General features: G+C 32.4%; 2 protein-coding genes across 16 annotated transcripts in view; both read right to left on the bottom strand.

Moving 5' to 3' along the window:
* Positions 1–1,395: 1,395 nt before the first annotated feature.
* Positions 1,396–6,322, bottom strand: LOC148629832 (cytochrome c oxidase subunit 5B, mitochondrial-like). Its single transcript, XM_088558161.1, has 4 exons — positions 6,164–6,322; positions 3,854–3,960; positions 2,203–2,308; positions 1,396–1,636 (listed from the first exon to the last, which is right to left on the bottom strand). The coding sequence occupies exons 1-4, from the start codon at positions 6,264–6,266 to the stop codon at positions 1,524–1,526; spliced, it is 429 nt and encodes a 142-aa protein (XP_088414287.1). The 5' UTR covers positions 6,267–6,322; the 3' UTR covers positions 1,396–1,523.
* Positions 6,323–11,350: 5,028 nt separating this feature from the next.
* Positions 11,351–21,329, bottom strand: part of LOC148629831 (focal adhesion kinase 1-like) — a 50,498-nt gene continuing 40,519 nt past the window's right edge. For all 15 annotated transcript variants that reach the window (XM_088558139.1, XM_088558146.1, XM_088558096.1 and 12 more), the window contains 8 exons: positions 20,730–20,809; positions 18,118–18,680; positions 17,628–17,771; positions 15,981–16,125; positions 15,485–15,540; positions 14,475–14,615; positions 14,170–14,250; positions 11,351–13,729 (listed from right to left, as the gene is read on the bottom strand). In XM_088558139.1, coding sequence (XP_088414265.1) covers positions 13,535–13,729; positions 14,170–14,250; positions 14,475–14,615; positions 15,485–15,540; positions 15,981–16,125; positions 17,628–17,771; positions 18,118–18,680; positions 20,730–20,809 — 1,405 coding nt within the window. In that variant the 3' untranslated portion in view covers positions 11,351–13,534. The remainder of the gene's footprint in view (positions 13,730–14,169; positions 14,251–14,474; positions 14,616–15,484; positions 15,541–15,980; positions 16,126–17,627; positions 17,772–18,117; positions 18,681–20,729; positions 20,810–21,329) is intronic.

The raw sequence follows: 21,329 nt of genomic DNA, 5'->3' as shown, positions 1-21,329 counted from the left end.
AAATATACCTCTTAAATATCATACACATGCGTTCTACGTGTTTTTGCTCGTTTGAAAATGGGAAGTTTACATTATAAGAAGAAATGAACATTACCCAGTTTCTGATTCAGACACACGGGCTCGTTACAATTGACTATATAGGTCATATACGTTATCAGGGGCCTAATATACATATAGCCATTGCCAGTTGTTTCATCTGGTTCCTCATCTGGTTTCCTGGTCAATATCATAACCGACCTAAAGATCGTCGGTAAAGTTTTGAGAGAAACTTGTAGAACGAAAATATGACCCGCACTTCCTGGTAACCAGTTGTTTTGATTGAAAAAACAGTTGGGTCATCACTGTTAAGAAAGAGTAATCATATCAGGGGAACCAAATTTCTAGCAGAAGTTGCCGGATACAGAGCATATCTCATCGTGCTATATCGGATGTTGAAAGCAAGCCAAATTCAGTGGCATAGAATATTTGACAATTAACGACTTTGAAGACCAGTCTCTGATTTTATTAGTTTTAAGTACTATAACTCTAGAGCATAAAATGCCAAAAATTCAAAAGGGAGTTTATATCAATGTTCATACACAATTTAATAATTGTTTCATGGACTTTGCTGGACCAGCTCTAAGAGTTATTTGAGAATTCACTGCCGCATTGCAAAGTGTGAACTACAGACAGAAACCAGTATACCATAAAAACATCCAGTATAAAAAAGCCCATGTTAAAAAGTCATATTGCATTGTGACAATTATCAACAAATACTTACAACTTTTTGCACAATAGACAACAGGCATGTTATGATAACGCATAAGTTCTTTTTGTAAACAGGTGTAACGCAAAGTAATAACACCTTTAAAAATGGGGAGATATTGATATTAAAAATTTCAATTGGGGCTTTAAGTAAATTTAATTTTGATTGTAGTGTAAATGGTAACAATTAAGCGAGTAATGGTTTATCCTTGTCTACACCATCAGTTTAATGAGCTAGCGCCATGACCCAATAATTTTGAGTTTGGAGAAGTCATGTTAGAACCAACAACTATTTGGCTTAAAAAGTAAAGGGAACATGCAACATTTATAACATCTTGACTGTTAATGTCCCATTAAAAACAAAAGAAAAAATAAGAAGCTATGAATTTTTATGTCCTTTGAAAATGACCCCCCCAAAAAAATTAATCTCAATGACTGCAACAAGTCCAGAAACAGCAACAACAATGTAAATCTTCAATATGATTTCTCTGGGGTCCCTAGTTTTTTTTTCAATAGAGTTTGCACTTTGCAGCTGTTTTAAATTCTGTACAATATTAGTTGAAAGGATGATTTCTGGACTGTAGAAGTTAAAACATGATTTATGGTCAATTTTCCTGACAACACATGCTGGTGTTTAATATAGAGAATTAATAAAATCAGATATCTTTCTTTACTCACACAATAATCAACAACAGAGTGCTATCAACTTTTTTCTGTTCCACATTTTTAATTCAGGATAGCACATACAAAACATAATGTTTAAGTCAAAGTCAACATAACTAACTATCTTCTAGTTTAACTGGTATAAGTTTAAACCATTTTCCACAACCACATTGGCGTGGTTCACCCTTATTCAAGACTATAAACTTGATTTCAATAGCATCCTCATCACCTGTAATATAAAATGAACACATTTACATATTAAAATCACAGAATTTTGTTATTTAGGTTACAAGATATTTATAGAAATGCAAGCTGTAGCAAACAATTCTCTACTTATAAGTAAATCTACAACTGCAATAATAACTTAACAGAATTACTGTTGGAGAGTGTTACTGAATGCCAGATAAATTTTCACTTTTTCCCTCAAATAGGTCATGAATTCCTTACCAAAATATGATATCGATGAAACTGGACAAGCGCATATATGTACAACTGAATGATTGTAATGAATGACCAATTTGACCCAAATGATGCTTAATGTTATATTTATATCAATCATGCACTGTAAGTTTTTATTCATCACAGTTACTTAGTTTTACTATGAGAATACATGTACATAAATTTGGTTTGCCATATTCAATAATAAAACTTTTTTTTATTTTCCATATATGTATAATGAAGAATGATAAAGCTAAATAATCTGTTTATGATTACATCCTTTAGTGAAATTTGTGTGAGGCTGCAAGATTAGGGGTAACTAGAGTTGTTGATCATGATAACCTCATTATCACTTACATAAACATCCAACCATTCTGGAATCTTCAGTTGAAGGTACTAAGTTAGGGGCATCAAGTGTTCCCATTTCTAGAGACTGTGTTTTAATGGTAGGTTCAAAGGGATCCTAAAACAAAACAAAGACAGATGGCATAGATTATTCCTTTTTAGCACACGTATAAAGTAAGCATTTCCACTTTTCTGACTTAATTATTTTACTTCAGAATATTTTATCATATCAACAATATCATATTTTTCAGAACCAAGGTTGTTTTTCAATACCTGAAACTAACCAACATTAGCTGGTATATCAGTTTTAATGATACACTACAATGATCTTAACCAGAATGGAAGTGGTCAAATAAATAAAATCCTAAATCAATGGAATAGAAAAATTCACAATATCACAGCAATTGGTGGAAGCATTTTTGAGTTTCATCAAAATAAGTTGAAATCTGAAATGACAACCCCTCCTTCATACGAAAAAAATAAAAAATAAGAAAAAAGGAAGCATACATCAATAAAAGTTAGCACTTCACCTTAGTATCAAATTATTAAACCTATATGCATAATTAATGGCAGTGTTTTTGAGTTTTAATACGAAGTGTGAATGAGTCTTGTGACAGCTGGACAGACAAAGATATACTATACATTGTATCATTATAAAATCAGTCTAGAAAGAAAGGCATATAAAAATGAAGAAAAAAAACAACAAGATATTTGATCCAATTTGTAACATACATTATAAAATATACAAAATAACAACATACTATAATGTACTGAGGCACAGACCAAAAACAGGATATAAATGAAAATTTGTAACTAATTACATAATAAAATGCCAGACAAATTTTCACTTTTTTCCTTACCAAAATATGATATCGATGAAACTGGACAAGCACATACATGTACATGTATATTTAATTTCATCTAACTACTAACATTTTATACTTGAGTAAAAGCTTTGCAGAGCTGGTATTTTTTCATTGCTAATTATACACAGTTCTGGGATTCAAACAAGATGTCTGGATCAGCGGACCTGCATTGTATTGTTTTACTGTCAGCACATTCATATTTTAAATTAATGCAATAACACTAAGCAGTTAGCATGTCAAAGAGCTATAGTGTGGATTATAAATTACCTAGAGAATAGTAGGTACTCATGATAAAAATATACTGCTGAAAACAGGTAAAAACTTGTACAGTGAAACTTCTCCAAAACGGACCCTCAGAAAAACTATATTTCTTTGAAGTTTTTTTTTGTCTTAGCATCCAGGTCAAATGTACACAATGGTTGGTGGCGTGATTGAACTGTCTTTGTTACAACAATCAGGTCAAACACACTTAGCGTGTGTCGTTTCATTGATAGAGCTACATGTAAATTAGTCTCAACGTTTTTCTGCAACTATTATTATTATTGGTAACAATTAGGTTTTTCCTTTTAATATCATTTGTATATTGTTCATTCAAATATTTCCATCAATGGCGGATGGATTTTTCTTCATTTGCATATTGCTGCTTTGGTCATTTAGACGCATGATTTTATTCAATCATGAGTAGTAAACTTAACGCAATATTGTACAATATTATTTTGTGCATGTCTAGTGCACATATTCAATAGTTTTGTGATGGATAAATCAAACAAGAACAAGTATCTATAAAATTTACATACCTCTATCCCTATTGCTTGTCCTATCAGCTCGAACTTCTCCGCTCCCTCAACTACCTTAATTGAATCGGATATTACAACTTCTTCAGGTACTTTCACATCTTTAGTTGCTGCAACAAAATAAAGTTTTATCAATCTAAATAATAATGCAAAATGGTTTCTTATTATATTATATTATCAGAATTGATTTTGTATTCAATATTGTATTATTTAAAAAATTTAATTGATATCAGCCTACCTGTTTTATTCTCATTCATCATGTACATTTTGTTTACAGTTAATCACATAACAAAGAAACCTAGGAATAATAGCCAATGAGTGTATAAAGAAATCAACACTACTCCTACTTCGAAAAAAAAAACAACTCAGCTTTATTCAATCACTAAATAAACTATTTAGTTTTACGATAAATTAGAAAACCGCAATAAATACTGGTGATTTCAATCCAGTCATAAAAGAAATTTTTTACTATAGGTCTTGTTCTTAATTTCATTTTAAAAGAAATACCTTCTGTCAAAAGCATTCAAATGTCTATAGTTTGCTACTTCCTGAAATCCCTGGTACAAATGGTACATACATTGTACATATGATGCATAGTTAAAAGAATATACAAAAAAACAAATTTATCAAAGTGTAAAAATATTACCATAATCATATTTTCATCATCATATTTACACATTAGAGAATTTTGTTAACAGACTATATAGACATTACTCTATAAGCAACAACTTATATGCTTTTGAATGGGCGATTGGGACCTGTTTGGGTTTGAAAAATTCCAGCAGCAGCCAGTCATAAATTCTAAAGTAGAAAGCTTCCTTTCTGTATACTTCAATGAACATTTGATTAAGTAGATGGCTAAAATTAAAATTAAGCATTTAACATTATTTGGGCTTTTTTGGGGTCCTATTAGTGATAATCAATATTCACCATTCTAAATGTCTAGTATTACTGAAAAACTCCATCCTTGATAGTTTGTGTTTCCTCATGGAGATATCCATAAAAAATTTAAAGAATACTTCACAACAATGCAGCATGCTCTACTTTGTTTTAATGCCAAATTGGTGGTAGAATAGTGTGTAGAAAAATGTTTTTAATAATACTGGTTTTGGATAGATTGCAGTATACTGCACATGCCCTTCCTCACATAAATATAATCTACATTCAAGTCATTGTACATGTACTGCACATCAGACAAACTCAAATGTTACACATGTAGCTCTTCCAGTTTATAGTTCCTAGTAAAATATTTAAGTAAGAGAATACTTTTATTTCCTCATCACCTTACTCTTTGATAAAAAATCCTCACACTATGTCCAAGCATTTTCTTTTAAAGACTCTCTGCACTTCCCTCAAAGAAAACAAAAGCAATTTCAGTCAAGAAGCGAAAAGTTTTGGCAAGGACCTTCCATATTTCCTATTGCCAGTTTCTGCTGTACATATTGTACACTACTGTCAACACAAATTTCAAGTGGAGTCACAGTGGAGGACATAAGTGACTCTAGTGTAAAGAGTGAAGAAATTAAAATTTTGATTGACAGAAGGGTGCATGTATAAAAGTATGGTACTAAACATTTACAAAGCTAAAAATCTGCAACTACATTATTAAAGTGTGTTGAATTGAAGAAGAGTAATACTTTCTATTTTCTCTCTTCACCTCCAACACAGGAGATCTGTGAATTAATTCATTTTTAAAAGTTATGAAGTACCAATAGACACTTATCTACAGTTACAATAACATGTTCACAGATAAAACATGCAATATTCACAGTGTTCAATATTTTCAGTTATAATTCCTAACAAGCAGGTCCAGATGTAGACACACTAAAAAGGAGGGGTGCCAGCCCAGGCTCCTCACAAAAGGGGGCTGAGAAAACATTATTTAAAGTTTTGTAAATTTTCTACATGAAATCCCCTGCCCCCTGGATCTGCCGCTGCTAATGTTTTGCTAAGGAAAAAATGGTTAAAATCTTAAAATCGATCCCTAACTTGTATTTAAAATAAAGAGTGTTTCTAAAAATCTATCGGTTGCAATAGATATAGGGACCATAGATGTATCAGTTTTGATTTCACGTTTTCGAATGATAATTTAGCGACTTCGAAATTTGTCAAAATATCTCTTCATATAATTTACCTTGAAGCATTCAAATCATATATAGCACCACAAACTTTGATCCCAAAATGAGAACGTGCCGACATCAACCATTGAATTTTGAAACGACCTTTTCTATAAATAATAGAAGGATCAATGTTAAACATAAAATTAACTGAATGAGAGCGAAAAAAGTTTGTAATGAGAAACCTTATACATACTACTTGGGCCCCTACAACTAGCCGATGTCGATAAAGGTCTAATATTGGAAAACAGTGCTCTTCTCAACACATTGTATCCCACTCGGCAAAGTGGAGAGGCCATATTTTCAGAAGGTCATTCAAGTCTCGTGTTGCCGAATTCACGCGATAATATAACTGTTTTGAATATTCATCCATGTCACGGAGCACCTCTTTGGTGTAAAGCCCATGTCTAAACTAACCATAGACCGGCCTCACAAGCTATTGTTGTCTCTGCCTGTTTCATTTTTTCTCTTGCTTTTAAACATCTCGTTAAATGTATAAAATGATGACATTTCATGATAGTAATATATATTTTGCTAATGTTTGAGATTCTCAAGCTGATAGTTCTAAGAGGGATAATTCGATTGTTCAAATGCGATTCATTTGCCTCTGTATTTGGCAAACTTATAAAAAGTGGATGTTACTTTTTAAACGCACTCAAACTGACGGGGATATTGTTCCTAACAATCTAGAAGAAAGCCATATCTCTTCCTTACCAAAAGTGAATTTGAGACTTGACGGTATGTAACCATTCTTATCCAGTAATTACAATGTACCAATCTCTGCATGTTCCTGGATACATTTTAAATTTTTCCTTATTTAACCATATGTTTCAAATGATTAATTGTTGTTTAATTTTTGAGTTAATTATAGCGTTTCTTATCAAGCTGCCGTATAAGATGTATTTTGTAATGGAATAGTTTAATATTCACACTTATTGTGCTTAAATTGTGTGAAAGCAGAGAAGATAGAGAATGGAATGCAGGTAGATTTGAATTTCCCTATATGGAGCAGCTGCATGATTTCCAACACATACATATGTAATATAAAAATGCTGCAAGATAACATTATGTCAACAAATTAAATAAGATATTGATGGTGTTTGTACATGGTATTTTCCGGGGGGGGGGTACCCCCTCTATATTCCATGATATAAGTGTGCCGAAATTCAAGGTATATTTTTACAGCATCAGTGATGTAGACCAGGGTATAATAAAAATTCAAATTCAAACCATATGCATCTAACTACAGGGGCTTGCTCCCACTATCTAATATGCATTATTTGATACTTATAGGAGCAAGCCCTTGTGATCCAACACGGTAACAAAGTGATGAATATAACACGCAAACCAATGATTAGTTAAGGTTCATCATTACCTTTCGACAAATATGAACTCAATTTCACCAAATATTCCCCCTGACCATACAGACGAACCTGTGTATCTAGACGTATTTTAAGGCATAGCATCCCCTAGACATGAAAAAGTCGCATTGATTTTATAAAAAAAAATTATATAAAAAAATGGCCCGACTTTTGCTGTTTCTTTTCTTCAGAGAGGGCGAAAATGAACTAGGTTTGGATAATGCTTTGAGATGTTTCCTATGTATTTATGCCAAGACAAATCCAACTTGAGACCCTGTTGAAAAAATAAATACATTAAGGGACTTATATATCTTTTTTTCCTGGGAGGGGGCTGGTCATTTTGAAATTACACCTATGAAATTTTCTTGATCCCCAAAGCATTTCATTAAAATAATTTGACCACCCCTTAGAAAATTTGACAAAAAAATGCCCCTCCATACCTTAATATACAAAACATGCTAAAATTGTAACGTGCAAAAACTTACCTTCAAAACACATGAAGTGATGAATAGATACCTTATGTATCAGAATTCTTGCAGAACACAATTTTTTAATGGAAGCAAGCGAAATGATAAGAAGTGTAACTTGCAACTGAAAATTCAAGTTGTCCACGCCAAAAATCTATATGTTATTGAAACACAAGAAACTTACGACAAACATGCACATGATGATGGTAGCACAAGCAATGAGGAAATGGAACAGGGAATGGAATCTTCAAAAAATGAATCTGTTGACTTCCTTACTGTGAAGCATATAGGTTCGGATGGATATTATGATGTGTGATCACTTCATTGATCTTATCAGTGATATACCCATATAAACGGTATACAGTGGTATACAATATATAATAATGCATTAAATTTGTTTTGAGTTGGTAAACTATCATAATTACATGTAATTCTAATAATCTCTAAAAAATGAACCCCTGAAATATATGGACTAGGAATTTCTGTGTTTATTCAGAAGATCCCCCATTTTCAACTATAAAAAAAATTTTGACCCCTCCTTTTCAGTAAGCAGAAAAAATTGTGATCCCCTACATTTTGACCAGCCCACCTCCCAGGTAAAAAATGACAAGTCCCTAATGACCTCATCTGTACTATTGCGTTTCCAAAGATAATTAGTGCCAGTAGGGACAGACCAGAAATTTTTGGGGGTACTTCTTGGCATAAAGAAATGTTTGGGAGACTGAATACTTGTGATGATAGTAAGAAAACGAAACCGACATAGTAGAATATGTTTTCTCATTCCTTTTTGGAACATAATAATTACATAAAAACTACAAACAATATTTGCAATTTGTTTGTGGTGATAAATAGAACCTTGACTTGTCTCGTATCCCTTTCTATATATAGAAATATTCTTCTCGAGCACTGAAATATTTTTGCATGTGAAAAGGACATGTGTGTGTTTAGGATACAAAAAGTAACAAAAAACCTTGAAAACGTATTCGTGCGTAGCCTTTACTACTATACACACTGACCGATCATTTTCTTACATGGGATTTCAGAAGATCCCCCACTTTCAACTATAAAAAAATTTTGACCCCCCCCTTTTCAGTAAGCAGAAAAAATGTGATCCCCTACATTTTGACCAGCCCACCTCCCAGGTAAAAAATGATAAGTCCCTAATGACCTCATCTACTACTATACACACTGACCGATCATTTTCTTACATGGGATTTCCTATGAGAGGAACATAATTATTGATGTTAGCAAATTGAAAAATCCAGGAGAGTAATTACTGTATGTACATGAACCTAAAATAGAGGAGGACTCGGATTTCCGTCACATATTTCGCGTATCAATCCAATGACCAACAGGGTTTTTCAATTAGCATACCGGCATATAAATATGAATCTAAGTTGCTCACACAATTTTGAAACGGAAAATATAATAGGTACAAAATGAAAACAAGCCTAGTCATTGCAATTTCATAGCTGACTACCATTTTTAAAAACTAAGTATATATTTAAAACTTACCGATCTTGAAACGCATCTGACGTGAACGACCTGGATCGCACGTACGGCCGAACTATTCATCTTGCTCATGCGAATTTTTCATTTATTAACATGTTAGGTGATTGAAAATGACATTTTACCTTCACATTGATAGTATCACTAACTGAAAATAATTCGTATGAATTAGAATAATATTCAACGATTGATAAATTGTATCAGTGTTATTTTCCTGCTGTTATAGTACGCACATTAAATAAACTAAGAACAGGGTCGTTTAGTTTATACAGATTAGTCTCCTTTTATGTTTTCTAAATGTGTTTCTGTGATAGAAAAACCTGTATATTAATGTGATACAGTTAGCAGATATATTATGAGTTGCAACTGTTTAGGCAAATAACATATTCCGACACGATAATTCAAATTAGAAAAAAATAGTTTCACCTTGTACAAGTTTAGGTAAGACTACAAGCAAGACCACATGTAACTATTATTGGGCACACTTTTCAAGATTGTTTCCATTCAGAAATTTGATAGTCATACATTCAATTACTCAGCTGATTGGTTGTGTAGGCAACGTGGGAGTAATTATGCAAAAAGTGTAATGCTACCTATAAACGTTGGAACGTTGTACTTTTATATTTTTTAAATATAGATTTATACATTACTCTGCTACAAGATTAAGATGTATACGAGAAAGCAAATTTATTGATAAAAAGGAAACAGAAATACCCAAGGTACAAACATCAGGAGCTAGGTACACCGAAATACCCCAGGTACACCGAAAAAACTAACAGGCAAACAACAGGAGCAATACCAGGTACACCGAAAGAACAAACAGACAAACAACATGATCCAGGTACACCGAAATATCCAAGGTACAAACAACAGGAGCCAGGTACACCGAAAGAACAGACAGACAACAGAAATACCCAAGATAAAAACAACAGGAACAATGCTAGGTACACTGAAAGAGCAAACAGACAAAGAAAGTTAAAAACCTGTAGGTTTGGGAAAACAACCAACACGGACGTCATTAAAATGGGAACGGCGGGTGAACTCGGGTGACCCAAAGGGATAAAAAATTCCTGCTCCTTGCAAGTCAAGTTTCCCGTGATGCTATGTGAAAGTACAGTTCAGTCTAAGAATTTTTACGGCAAAACAGCTGCTGACACATTAAATTAACATTAAATAATAACAGTGATCATATTGGCTTCTGTTAAGCATACAAAACAACAACTTGCATTATTATACATTTCTTTACGATTATACTTTATGCATTTAACCTAAAAATATAAAATCTTGAACTTAACAACAGGCTCCTAGGATCTTGGATGCTCTAATGACAAATTTAGCACATGGTAGATTTAGACGAACTTTTGACCCTAAATTTGATCTTAAACATTTAATTTGCTATCACATCATATTTATAACACGAAATATTCATATAATGTTGTTTCAAACGCAATGTGCTATGTTTGTATTTTGTAAGTATATTTTAACAACATTACCCAATACACTAAGATAGTAGGCTAGTAGCTTTCATCTTACTCCAGCAGTGCTAGAGAGTGTCTGGTAAGCTATTTTCCGACTTGGTGCCATCCTAACGTTGGAATATGGAGGACCGGAATTCCAATCGCTTACATTGAAGGAGTATTTTTATCTCTCAATCAGGATGGATTTGGGAATATTGAAAAATACCATTATGATGTAAGTATGTAGTGGATCCACAGCATGGTTTCAGGGGTTGGAACACCTCTTGGTTGGAAAATTGAGTTGATTTTGTGCACAAAAAAAGCTTATTATAATAGGGAACCCAATATTTGTATAATTTTTTTCTGAATATGGAGGAACAGAACTCCAACCTCTTACACTGAATGAGTAGTCTAAACAGCTCTATAAACTGTCATAAAACTTTTCATGTATGTCAATTGCTTAATTTAATGATATACATTAAAAATTATCAAATCAACCAGAGGGAGACTGTATCCATCCTCTGGTCTTGTTATGAATCAAATATTAGTGAGAAAACACGGAATTTCATAGTTAAAAACAAAACAAATGCTGCTTTATGAGTTTTTATATGAGACATTATGGAGACATGGCTATGTACATTTTATGATACAAATTATGCTGAATACTGGTGGGAAATCCTCTTGCACTGAAATACTTTATAAATAAACAGATATGTACAAAAAGCATGCTTCCTTGGTTACTGCAGGGAAATCTATAAATAGAATGATTTATACACAACACATTCATGACAATGGTTACAACTGTTATACAGACTAGTATATAGGAAACTTTCTTATCAGTTTGTTAATCATGTTTAATACTGACCTCAATAATAATGACATTTAATATCTATAATTAATATCACAACTAACTTAATTGTTATCCAGGACTTTTGTCTAATTAACAGGAAATGTTAAGTTATTAATAAATCAAGAAATACTTTCAGAAACACTAAAAATGTAAGTGCAGTATAATTGCTTTCTATAGATTAATATTTTCCATGAAATATATTTTCAGCATTCTTTAAATTAATAATTTTTTAAACCAAATCCATAACTGAATTATTAATGTGCTCTCATTTTTGCTTTGTTAAGAGGGTATTTCAATAAGGAATATTAAAAAAAAAACAGGGATTAATGGAAAATTAAGTGATACCTTGACATGTAAAGGGGAAAAAAGGAAGACAAAATGTTCAAAATGGCCTTACTCGAACCTTTGCTGAAAATCAAACTTAACCTGTATTTTAGGATACTATACAGCTGTGCAGGTTGAAAAGAAAAAAATCACTGATCTGTTTTCAAGTTATCATCTGGAAAACTTCTGGGATAGACACAGAACATTTTAGAGGGTATCACTTAACACCTCACCACTTTGTGTGGTGGGGTATAAAAATAATAATTAGATTATACCAAAAAATCTTAGATAAACAAGTCTTTTAATTAATATCCCTTATAACTGTATGTATTACAATATCATGTCGAGTGATGGCAGTGATGTGGATGATAACCATTATTTCCTGTCATGTCTTTACTGAATATGCCACATTTAATTATACACCATTTAGATATTGCACTCATCCACTTTTACTTATATACACAAATACAATATATACAAATAACATAACAAATTACAATTAATTGACACATACTAATAGCTAACAGTTACACTCTCATACATACATATCATTCATACTGTAAACACAAAGGCCAGTTTTATATTTATCATCATCAATGTCATGTTTACAATACAATGAAACCTTTATTAATAAAATTTAACACTATCCAGACCAACTTTGTATATCAGATTTTATTCATTTAAGCATAGGTGTTAACCTTTGATATTTGTGGGAGATCTTCTCTCAAAATTTTCTCAAAGCAGGAGATTTAATGAGTTTTTGTTTTCACAGCATGTTTTGACAAGAATTGAAGTAATTAATTACAATTTCAAACTGAAAATTCAAATAAAATACAAGATATTTCCACAAATGTATCTAAATCTCCCACTTTGATATGGGCATGTAAGCAGGAGACTGTTAAATATGGCTTGAAATATCAGGTGGCTACAGTCTAAAAGGAGATTTAACACCCATGATTTGGGTCATATTTTAGGGGGAAACCAATTGAGTTCAGAAAAATAGAAACAAATTGTATATCCTGTCTTTTCTTCAATGTAATTCTGGATTCTTCAATCTATGTGTTTTTACTTTGACCAATATCCAAGTTTTCATTCCTGATTTTTATTCCTTACTATTTATTGAAAAATTGATCTTAGCCCACCCATAAACTCAACTGAAAACGACTATAGCTTTTGTATAATATACCACCTGTCTTTAGCACCATGCGATGATCTCCACAAAATAAATAATTCAAATAAAACAATTGATATTCTTAATATTTCTTCACTATAAAAGGCAAAGAATTTAAAAATATATCAAATATAATTAACTTTCACTCATATTTCTTGACAAGGCAGTAGCAAAATTGAGCGTAGAATGGAAATAAGCAATGCCTGATATGATAATGCAATTTTTGAAATACAATCAAAACCAGTCAACATAAATATGTACTCCATTCTGTTCCTCCATACAGAGTTGTAATTGTCATAATCATGACACATTTTCTGACTTAAAGCTGGATAAAATCTTGGCCACGTTTCCTCCAGTGTTATCATCATTATAAGCTCTATTTTTATCTTATTTTAACTTATTGCTTTTAAAGATGTTCCATCTAACTATCAGCTTTGTTTCATTCTAGCTTTATCAATAACATCTAGAAGATTTTTAGAGTCTACAGCTAAGATATGGGCAGCTTTCAGCATCCCTTTCCTATATTCTCCATCAACTGCAGTGGTAGCATACTGTTGGGCAAGTTTCATAGCACTAATGAGTGAAGCCATGTCTGCAGACAACACTTTCTGTGACATCTGTATCTATAACAGAAAATTATACACGTACAATATATAATACACTTATGAACCAGAAAAACTATGCTCACTAATTTGATACCCCCATTCCCCCATACTGATAACATGCACCTTTTGACGTCTAAATTAAATTGGATAAAAAAATCCAAAATAGAAGGTGCACAATAGGAATGTGTAATAAAGAGTCTATGAAAATTAATAATCAAAGTCCATTTAGCAGTGTATGAGAGGTAACAGATAAGAGATAAGTCACCCTCTGGAAGGAAGGACAGACACCCCACCACCTCCCACTATGCAAGCTGAGGTATAATAATAGACACCAATATATTCCCTCATTTTTACGAGAGGTAAACTCTGAAATGAAGCAAATAATTTAATTCTTTTGATTGGAAAAAAAGGAAACGTTACAAGTTTCATAAAAGTGTATAAAATTATGTTTAGAATACCTCTTCACATTCTCTTGGAGGAAGTAGTGCAAGGAATTCATCTACACATGACATCAAACCTCGGAGTTGTAACCCTATGTCCTGCAAAAAGAAAAAAAATATTAACCAACATGCATTGATTGTTATTAAACATCCATCGGATAAATTTTAGTTACCCTTCCTTAACTAAGTAGGTGCTTCCTAAAATTAAAGTAGATAAATCACAGTCAAAATTTAAAAACAAATGTGTATCATTTTCTTCCTTGTTCTAAATTAGATAAAATCAGTCAACATAATCAGTGTAAGATTTTCTTTTATGTTCATACCTTAATATGTTCTATAAAAGCTTCTGGCCTCATTGAGTTAACTCCCTTTGTAAATGTCATTACAGATCTAACAACATTTGTAGTATTATCATAAAATGGGTTGTTTGCTTTACCCAAACCTGGGGTTAGTGGTGGCTCAATCTGGAAAGAAGTACAGAATTTAACTCAACAAATCATTAGGGAAATCATGTAAGGTTAAATACAAAATTTTTATAAAATTACAAAGAAAACACAGTAGTTGTTGGCAATTAGAATTTTTCCTAAGAACCTTTTGAATGTTTCATGTATAAATAGTTTTACATCTAACAAATTAATTTGAAAAAAAATGTGAAATGCTTTCAATACATTATACAATTCATTTTAAAATTTCTATACATTTGAAACAATGTCATGATACCTATAATGACAAACTGAAAAACTTCCTCATTTTGTAATCTACCTTACTACAAGCAATTAACCGATATTCCATTCAAAAGCACATAGAGAATACCTATAAAAAATCTGCCTACTGGCACAATGCTATCTTCAATGATCAAAATACAAAATGTATTAGTTTATTTTGAACTAAACAATTATGAAAGTCTGAAAAAGAACCAAAAATGTGCAAAAGCAGACGATGTCCATGACACTACTGACATTACAATAACATTACATAAAATCAATTGTGGGTTTATAAAAAAATAAGCTGCATTAATAAATCAATTTGGAATTTATAATTGGAATAAAAAAAAGTCAGATTTAAAAGCCTGAATAAACATGAATCTTGAAATTAATTTGAAGTGACATAACACATGTAGTAATATACTTACCTGCTTTGGAGAGACCAGTCCCGTCTGATTCACATGTAGTAAAATATTGATCTGCTTTGGAGAGACCAGTCAATATGATTCACATGTAGTAAAATACTAATCTGCTTTGGAGAGACCAGTCCATTTGATTCACATGTAGTAACATACTAACCTGCTTTGGAGAGACCAGTCCATCTGATTCACATGTAGTAAAATACTAACCTGCTTTGGAGAGACCAGTCCATCTGATTCACTAGTACTACTGCTACGACTACCACCTAAATCATAAAAGTATCAATAAATTTTAAAATGACTGAATCTAAGTAATTTTTCTCTGTATTGAACAAAATTAGTTCCATAGTGTTTTTGAAAACTTACGGTAATTGGGTGTACAGTTTACATGTCAGGTGGTTTTACATGCACATGCATTAAACTTTAGATATTAATAGTAAAGACAGAAATCTAGTTAAATTCAGGGCTATATACAGTTATTCTTAAAAGCATTATAATAAAATGTTTCCTTAAAACATTGACCTCACCTAAGCACTTCCCATTCAAAGCAATTGAAGACATGTATTTTGTAAAGTTCATGTACACTATACATATGTACCAAAAACATTTTGACCATTTGGTATGAGACACACTGAATGATCAGAGTACTAGCAAACAATCAGATACACACACATTTGAGGGTTTAGGGCATAAAAAATGAACATACTTGACACCCTGTTTTGTTGGTTTTTAGATATCCTATTCTGTATAGTAACAGTAGGTCTGGTTTCTACCGTTTGTACTGGAGGAGCATTCTCTTTTGTAGACTCATGTAACCTAGGTTTCATAGGAACAGCATACTTGTCTCTACCCTGGAACAAGTATAATAATTTGTTACCTTTATATACTATGGTTCCATCATCATACATACAATCTGGTATTCATGTTCATCAATATCCTGTCATCCTAATCATTTCTTCAAAAAAATCAAAAAGCAATTGTTTGTTAGTCCTACATATAGATAGCCTTGGTGCTGCTTAAGTTATGTAATGTCCTATTGGAAATGCTTGTACCAAGTCTGAACCATTGTGGAGTTTTCCAACTTACCAGTTTTTACTCTGATATTGCCATTTGTTATATGGACTTTAACTACTGCCTAGATTATATCTGTTGGGTAATTTTGTTATTACCCTTCATTTCAGCTTGTTCTAGAGACTAATCATGAGGCATACTTAGGTTTTTTTTATCTTTCCACACTCAAGTTTTCAACACTTTCAACTGAACAATAAAGGAGCATAGGCAATGGAAGTTTACTTTCATTTTAAACAGTGTTATTCTTTCATAATGGGGAAAATAAAAATAAGTCTTCATCCCCAATGGATGTTTCACAGACACAGACACAGACACAGACACAGACACACACACACACACACACACACACACAGACACACACACAGACACACACACACACACACACACACACACACACACACACACACACACACACACACACACACACACACACACACACACACACACACACACACACACACACACACACACACACACACACACATATATACATAGAACTTCCATAACTGAAGTGACCTCTGAAGAATTTCTTCCTGTGGACACAAATCAGCTTTTAACTGAATGTTGTCTTATTCAATTTTTAAAAGCTTTGATTTGGTAAAAGTGACCAGGGTTCGACACTAACAGTAGTCCGGTAGTCCTGTGCCACCCTTATTTGAGAGAGGACTACCATGAAATTTTCATAGGTAGTCCTTTGGGCTACATAAATTTATTCTTAAATTCTTATTTTACCTAAAGACAGGGCTGCAAGATTAACTTGAGGACTACCTAATTTATTGATCAGGAAGTCCTTCGGGCTATCTAGCTAAAAAAAAGTTAAGTGTCAAACCCTGGTGACTGTGGAATATAAAGTCCATCCATTCAGTCATATGAAGCTTTAAGAAGCAATTAACTTTGAATTCATCAAATTAAATGCTCCTTCTCAGAAAGAAAAATTGAGTATTTACCGTTAGCTTGCTGGCAAAATTTTATGTCTATCATCTTATAACTATCTGCATACAAATACAAAAATACCAATCATATAATATATTGCCAATTTCAATATGCTGTACACATGTTTCAAGGAGTCATCATCAGCATTCAAATCTAATATAAAGAAGATCTAACTCCAAAAATCAATTGGTTACAAAACCAAAACTATCGAAAGAGGAAGGGACACTTGATTAAAAACAGATTTTGTTCAAACAGAGAGGATTTTCTCTGTCAGATCAGTATATTTAAGGCGACATGTTACAAACAATTCCATAGCAGTTTACAATTTGCCCTTCACTTTTATTCTCACCAGATTAACTTCTGATGCATGAAGCCATTTTGCATCTTCCTCTAACTGTTGCTGCTGTTGCTGTAAACGCTGTTCTATCACATTTGGGTCAGACTCATCCAAATGATTATTTTTTAGCAATAAAGGTTCATGGAATTCCCAATCCTATAAAATGCATAGTTTAAATTAAATTAATAAAGTTCTTTTAATTTCTTATGTTATCATTTGTTGTAGTATATTGCTTTAACTACTGATGGAATATACCAGTAAGTGAAGATTATCTAAATTAAGAAAATTTTGAATGAACTTCAAAATGATGAAAAAGGTATATTCTATAAACTGCCCAACTACAATTCTCACTAGTAAACATGCAAATCCAACACCATCGTATTCATCTTTCATGACACATCACTATGGTTTTAATATCTAGGTGCACTGCTAATACATTTTACATTTTTACGAAGGTATTGTTGTCTAAATAGTTGCATTTTGCAAAGAAGAAAAAGCTTACCTCTGCAGCCTGATTGGGTTCCTGAGTAAAATTATCATTTATCACAGAATTTTTAGGAGAAGTGGATTCATAATGCCCACCAAACATTTCTGACATTTCTTGGGGATTCCGAGGAACATGGTACCTTGGATGGACCATCCCTCTGTCCCCAGGGACTAATCCTCTTTCTCCAGGGTATACTCCCCTTTCACTAGGCACTCTTGCGTGTCCATGCATAAATTCACTATTGTCCAGTGGAATATTTGTTTGTGGGACAGATGATACAGCAGTATATCCAGATGAGGATGGGAAATAATGCTGTAGATTTATCTCCCTTGGACCAGGATCCACTGCTCTGTGTTCTGCCATCCTTGGCACAGTGCCAGGAGGTGGATGTTGTGGACTAGGACCTGATGGTGTGCTATGGCCAATAGGCAGGTTTGTGGTACTGTTCCAGTGATGTGGTAGGGATGCTACACTGTGGTTAATTGTCAGGTTTGGTGTTGACCCTGTTGGTGACATGGTATTGTACTGTGGGCGGGCTGGTTTAGGGGGTGGTTCCTCAATGTCTGAACCACTTGACCCTGTAAGAAAGTTACATAAGTAAGAAACCAGTTCTAAAAATGGTAAAAGAGCTTGATCTAAAAATCACATGAATCACATCCATTTGAAACTAGAATTAGGACTCTCCTTGTTCACCTAAGCCAACTTTGTAAATGTATCCATTCTAGAATGTTTATTTTATCCTCAAGTTCTAATATGAACCAAAACTAATTTAATCAGAAGTTAAATTATGCACAAAAACTGTTCCCATGATGCAGAATGGTTATCTCATTTAAATCCGGCAAAAATAAAAACCATTTAATATCGTAATATCAGGTCCAAAATAGCATCTTCTAAAAATAATATCATAATGTATAACTCAATCACATGAGTTAGAAAGAATTGCTGATATGAAATGGGTACTCAGAGTCAATGGCAAAGTTCACATAACACCTATTGAAACCCATAATTCATTTAGATCAAATATAAAAATAGCAGGTGACAATGGCATAACTAATAATCATTCCTTGAATGTCTGATAAAATCTATTAGGATACAAAACCGTAAGAGCCGAATGGATGGATTGACATCCATTCAACTACTGGTATATACCCCATATACCCCAAGCTTAAAAGTGGGGTTATAGAAAGCAAAACAATACATCTGAGTGAAAATAGTAATAATTTTTAAGTAGACTTTTTCCACACTAAAAGACATAAAAATGATTTACTTTCTTCCTTGTCAGAATTCCTCCGTAACTTTGCTGATAAGCGTAGACCAGCTCGTTTAAAACTCATCCTGATAAGTATAGTCCACTGCTTAAACTACTAAATCCTAATAATGCTTTCATATCACTATGCTAGCAATGTTCATGAGCACTATGAAAATGTGTGTTAAATTACCAATACATCCATTGAAAAAGTATTTTAAAAATTACAAAATGAGTTTATGTTTGGAAAATCCATGTTAAAACATTTTTTTTTCAATAATTTTCACATTCATTGAGTTATGACCATGAACTAAAGTATTCACAAATTTAGATCTAATCTTCTATCTATGCAAGCCTGTCTCTATTGATAAATTCACCAATTTCCTTCCTTAATTCTCTACTTATTGAAATAAACTTCGCATGTAATCTTTATGAGTACCAACTTCCCTTTCCAGGAAGAGCTTACTTGATAGGATAAATATGGTCAGATGTTATGTAAGTTTAACATTACAGAATTGAGATCACAAAATATATATATATTTTTTTATTTGTTTAAATTGTATGTCATTTAATAACTAAGAACAACTTAATGAAAAGGAAAAATGCATGCGACTTAATTTACTAGTTAATTTAAAAACATTCATGAAACAAAACCAACTCTCCTCCCAAATTTCATTCCTCTTTGATGATATTATTAAGACTTATACGTCACAGGCCTTTATAATTGGTCAAAATGGCAAAGCCAACTAATATCAATTTTTGTTTTCTTTTTAATCCCAACCAGGAAATTTTCTTTTTTTTTGGTTTCTGTGAACAGTCTGCTTTAACACAGAATCAAATTCACAATTGTTCCTCAAATTTTCTTTGAAGAAAATATTTATGAATTTCAAAAGGAGTGCAGTAGAATCAAACTTATGCAATATATTATAAGAGTTCCTGAGAAATCTTAATTTAGGGATGCTTCAAAGTCAATTCTTTGTAAGAGCTATAAAAGGCCCTTTCAATTCCAGTCCATAGTAATAATACCCTGTTTCACCACATTCCAGTCCATGGTGACAATACCCTGTTTCAATACAGTCAACAATTACACTGTTGTGTTCTGTTATTCCAAGAACTAATTTTTGTAGTTAGTCAAAATTACATCTGTTTGTTGAATGAATCTTAAATTTGTGAGTTTTATAAATATAATTTGCCATGCAAGTTTTATATTTCTATTGAACACCAGAAACCATGACAATTAGTACCCTTTTGAATAGTAGTTCTTCAATGGCAAGCCTTTAAATGTAGGACATCATGATATCATTTGAGGACACAGAGTACATTGTAAATGACATCTAATACATTTAAAAGTACCCCCACTTAACCTAATTATCAAACCTACTCCAACTAATATCCTGAATACGCCTGTTATCTCTTCTCATTTCTTCCTCTTGTCGAAATCTCTCTTCTTCTAAAATTTCACTACAAAAACAACATTCTTTTCATCTTAATTCATTAAGTACATTAACTTAATTAGTACATTTGAAGAGCTTAATATCCCCATAATTAGACTGATTGATCTTAAGAGGCATGTTGAATAAATTCTTATAATAATTTTACCAATAGTCACAAGACCAGCTTGAGCTGTATAGGACCAAAGGGCAAAAATTGAGGGTTATAGGAGCCTAATGTCATTTGAACTTATTTTTTAATCTAGTCCATATCGTAAGGTAATACATTTTAGATAAGTGTACATTATTTATAAATAGCAGTGATTTCATTATTATGAATATTTTTTTCTTGATTCAAAACAGAGCCATATGCTATCTGCCACTACTGTATTGTCAATACCATCTAAGTCCAATAAAATTTATCTAATAAAAATAGTACATTCAGATGATCAAATATAAATCATGTCTTCCCTCCTGTCATTTCAAATTTGTGGATTCTTTTCAACCTCTAGAAAATAAAATTTCCGACTAAAAATGTTCTTACAACAAAT

This window comes from Perna viridis, chromosome 1 (assembly GCF_037379345.1).
Source record: "Perna viridis isolate PV_CMFRI_1.1 ecotype Kerala chromosome 1, ASM3737934v1, whole genome shotgun sequence".
Classification (NCBI taxonomy): Eukaryota; Metazoa; Mollusca; class Bivalvia; order Mytilida; family Mytilidae; genus Perna; species Perna viridis.
The sequence above is the reverse complement of the archived record's forward strand: the minus strand, read 5'-3'. Positions and strand labels throughout refer to the sequence as shown.

What these genes read in the sequence shown, in the direction of transcription:
- LOC148629832 (XM_088558161.1), bottom strand. Translation starts at nt 6,266, where the DNA reads ATGGCCTCTCCACTTTGCCGAGTGGGATACAATGTGTTGAGAAGAGCA. An exon ending in TAGTTGTAGGGGCCCAAGTA is followed by an intron (nt 3,961 to 6,163) that starts GTATGTATAAGG and finishes ATTTTGTTGCAG; the next exon opens with CAACTAAAGATGTGAAAGTA. An exon ending in CAGAATGGTTGGATGTTTAT is followed by an intron (nt 1,637 to 2,202) that starts GTAAGTGATAAT and finishes TTTATATTACAG; the next exon opens with GTGATGAGGATGCTATTGAA.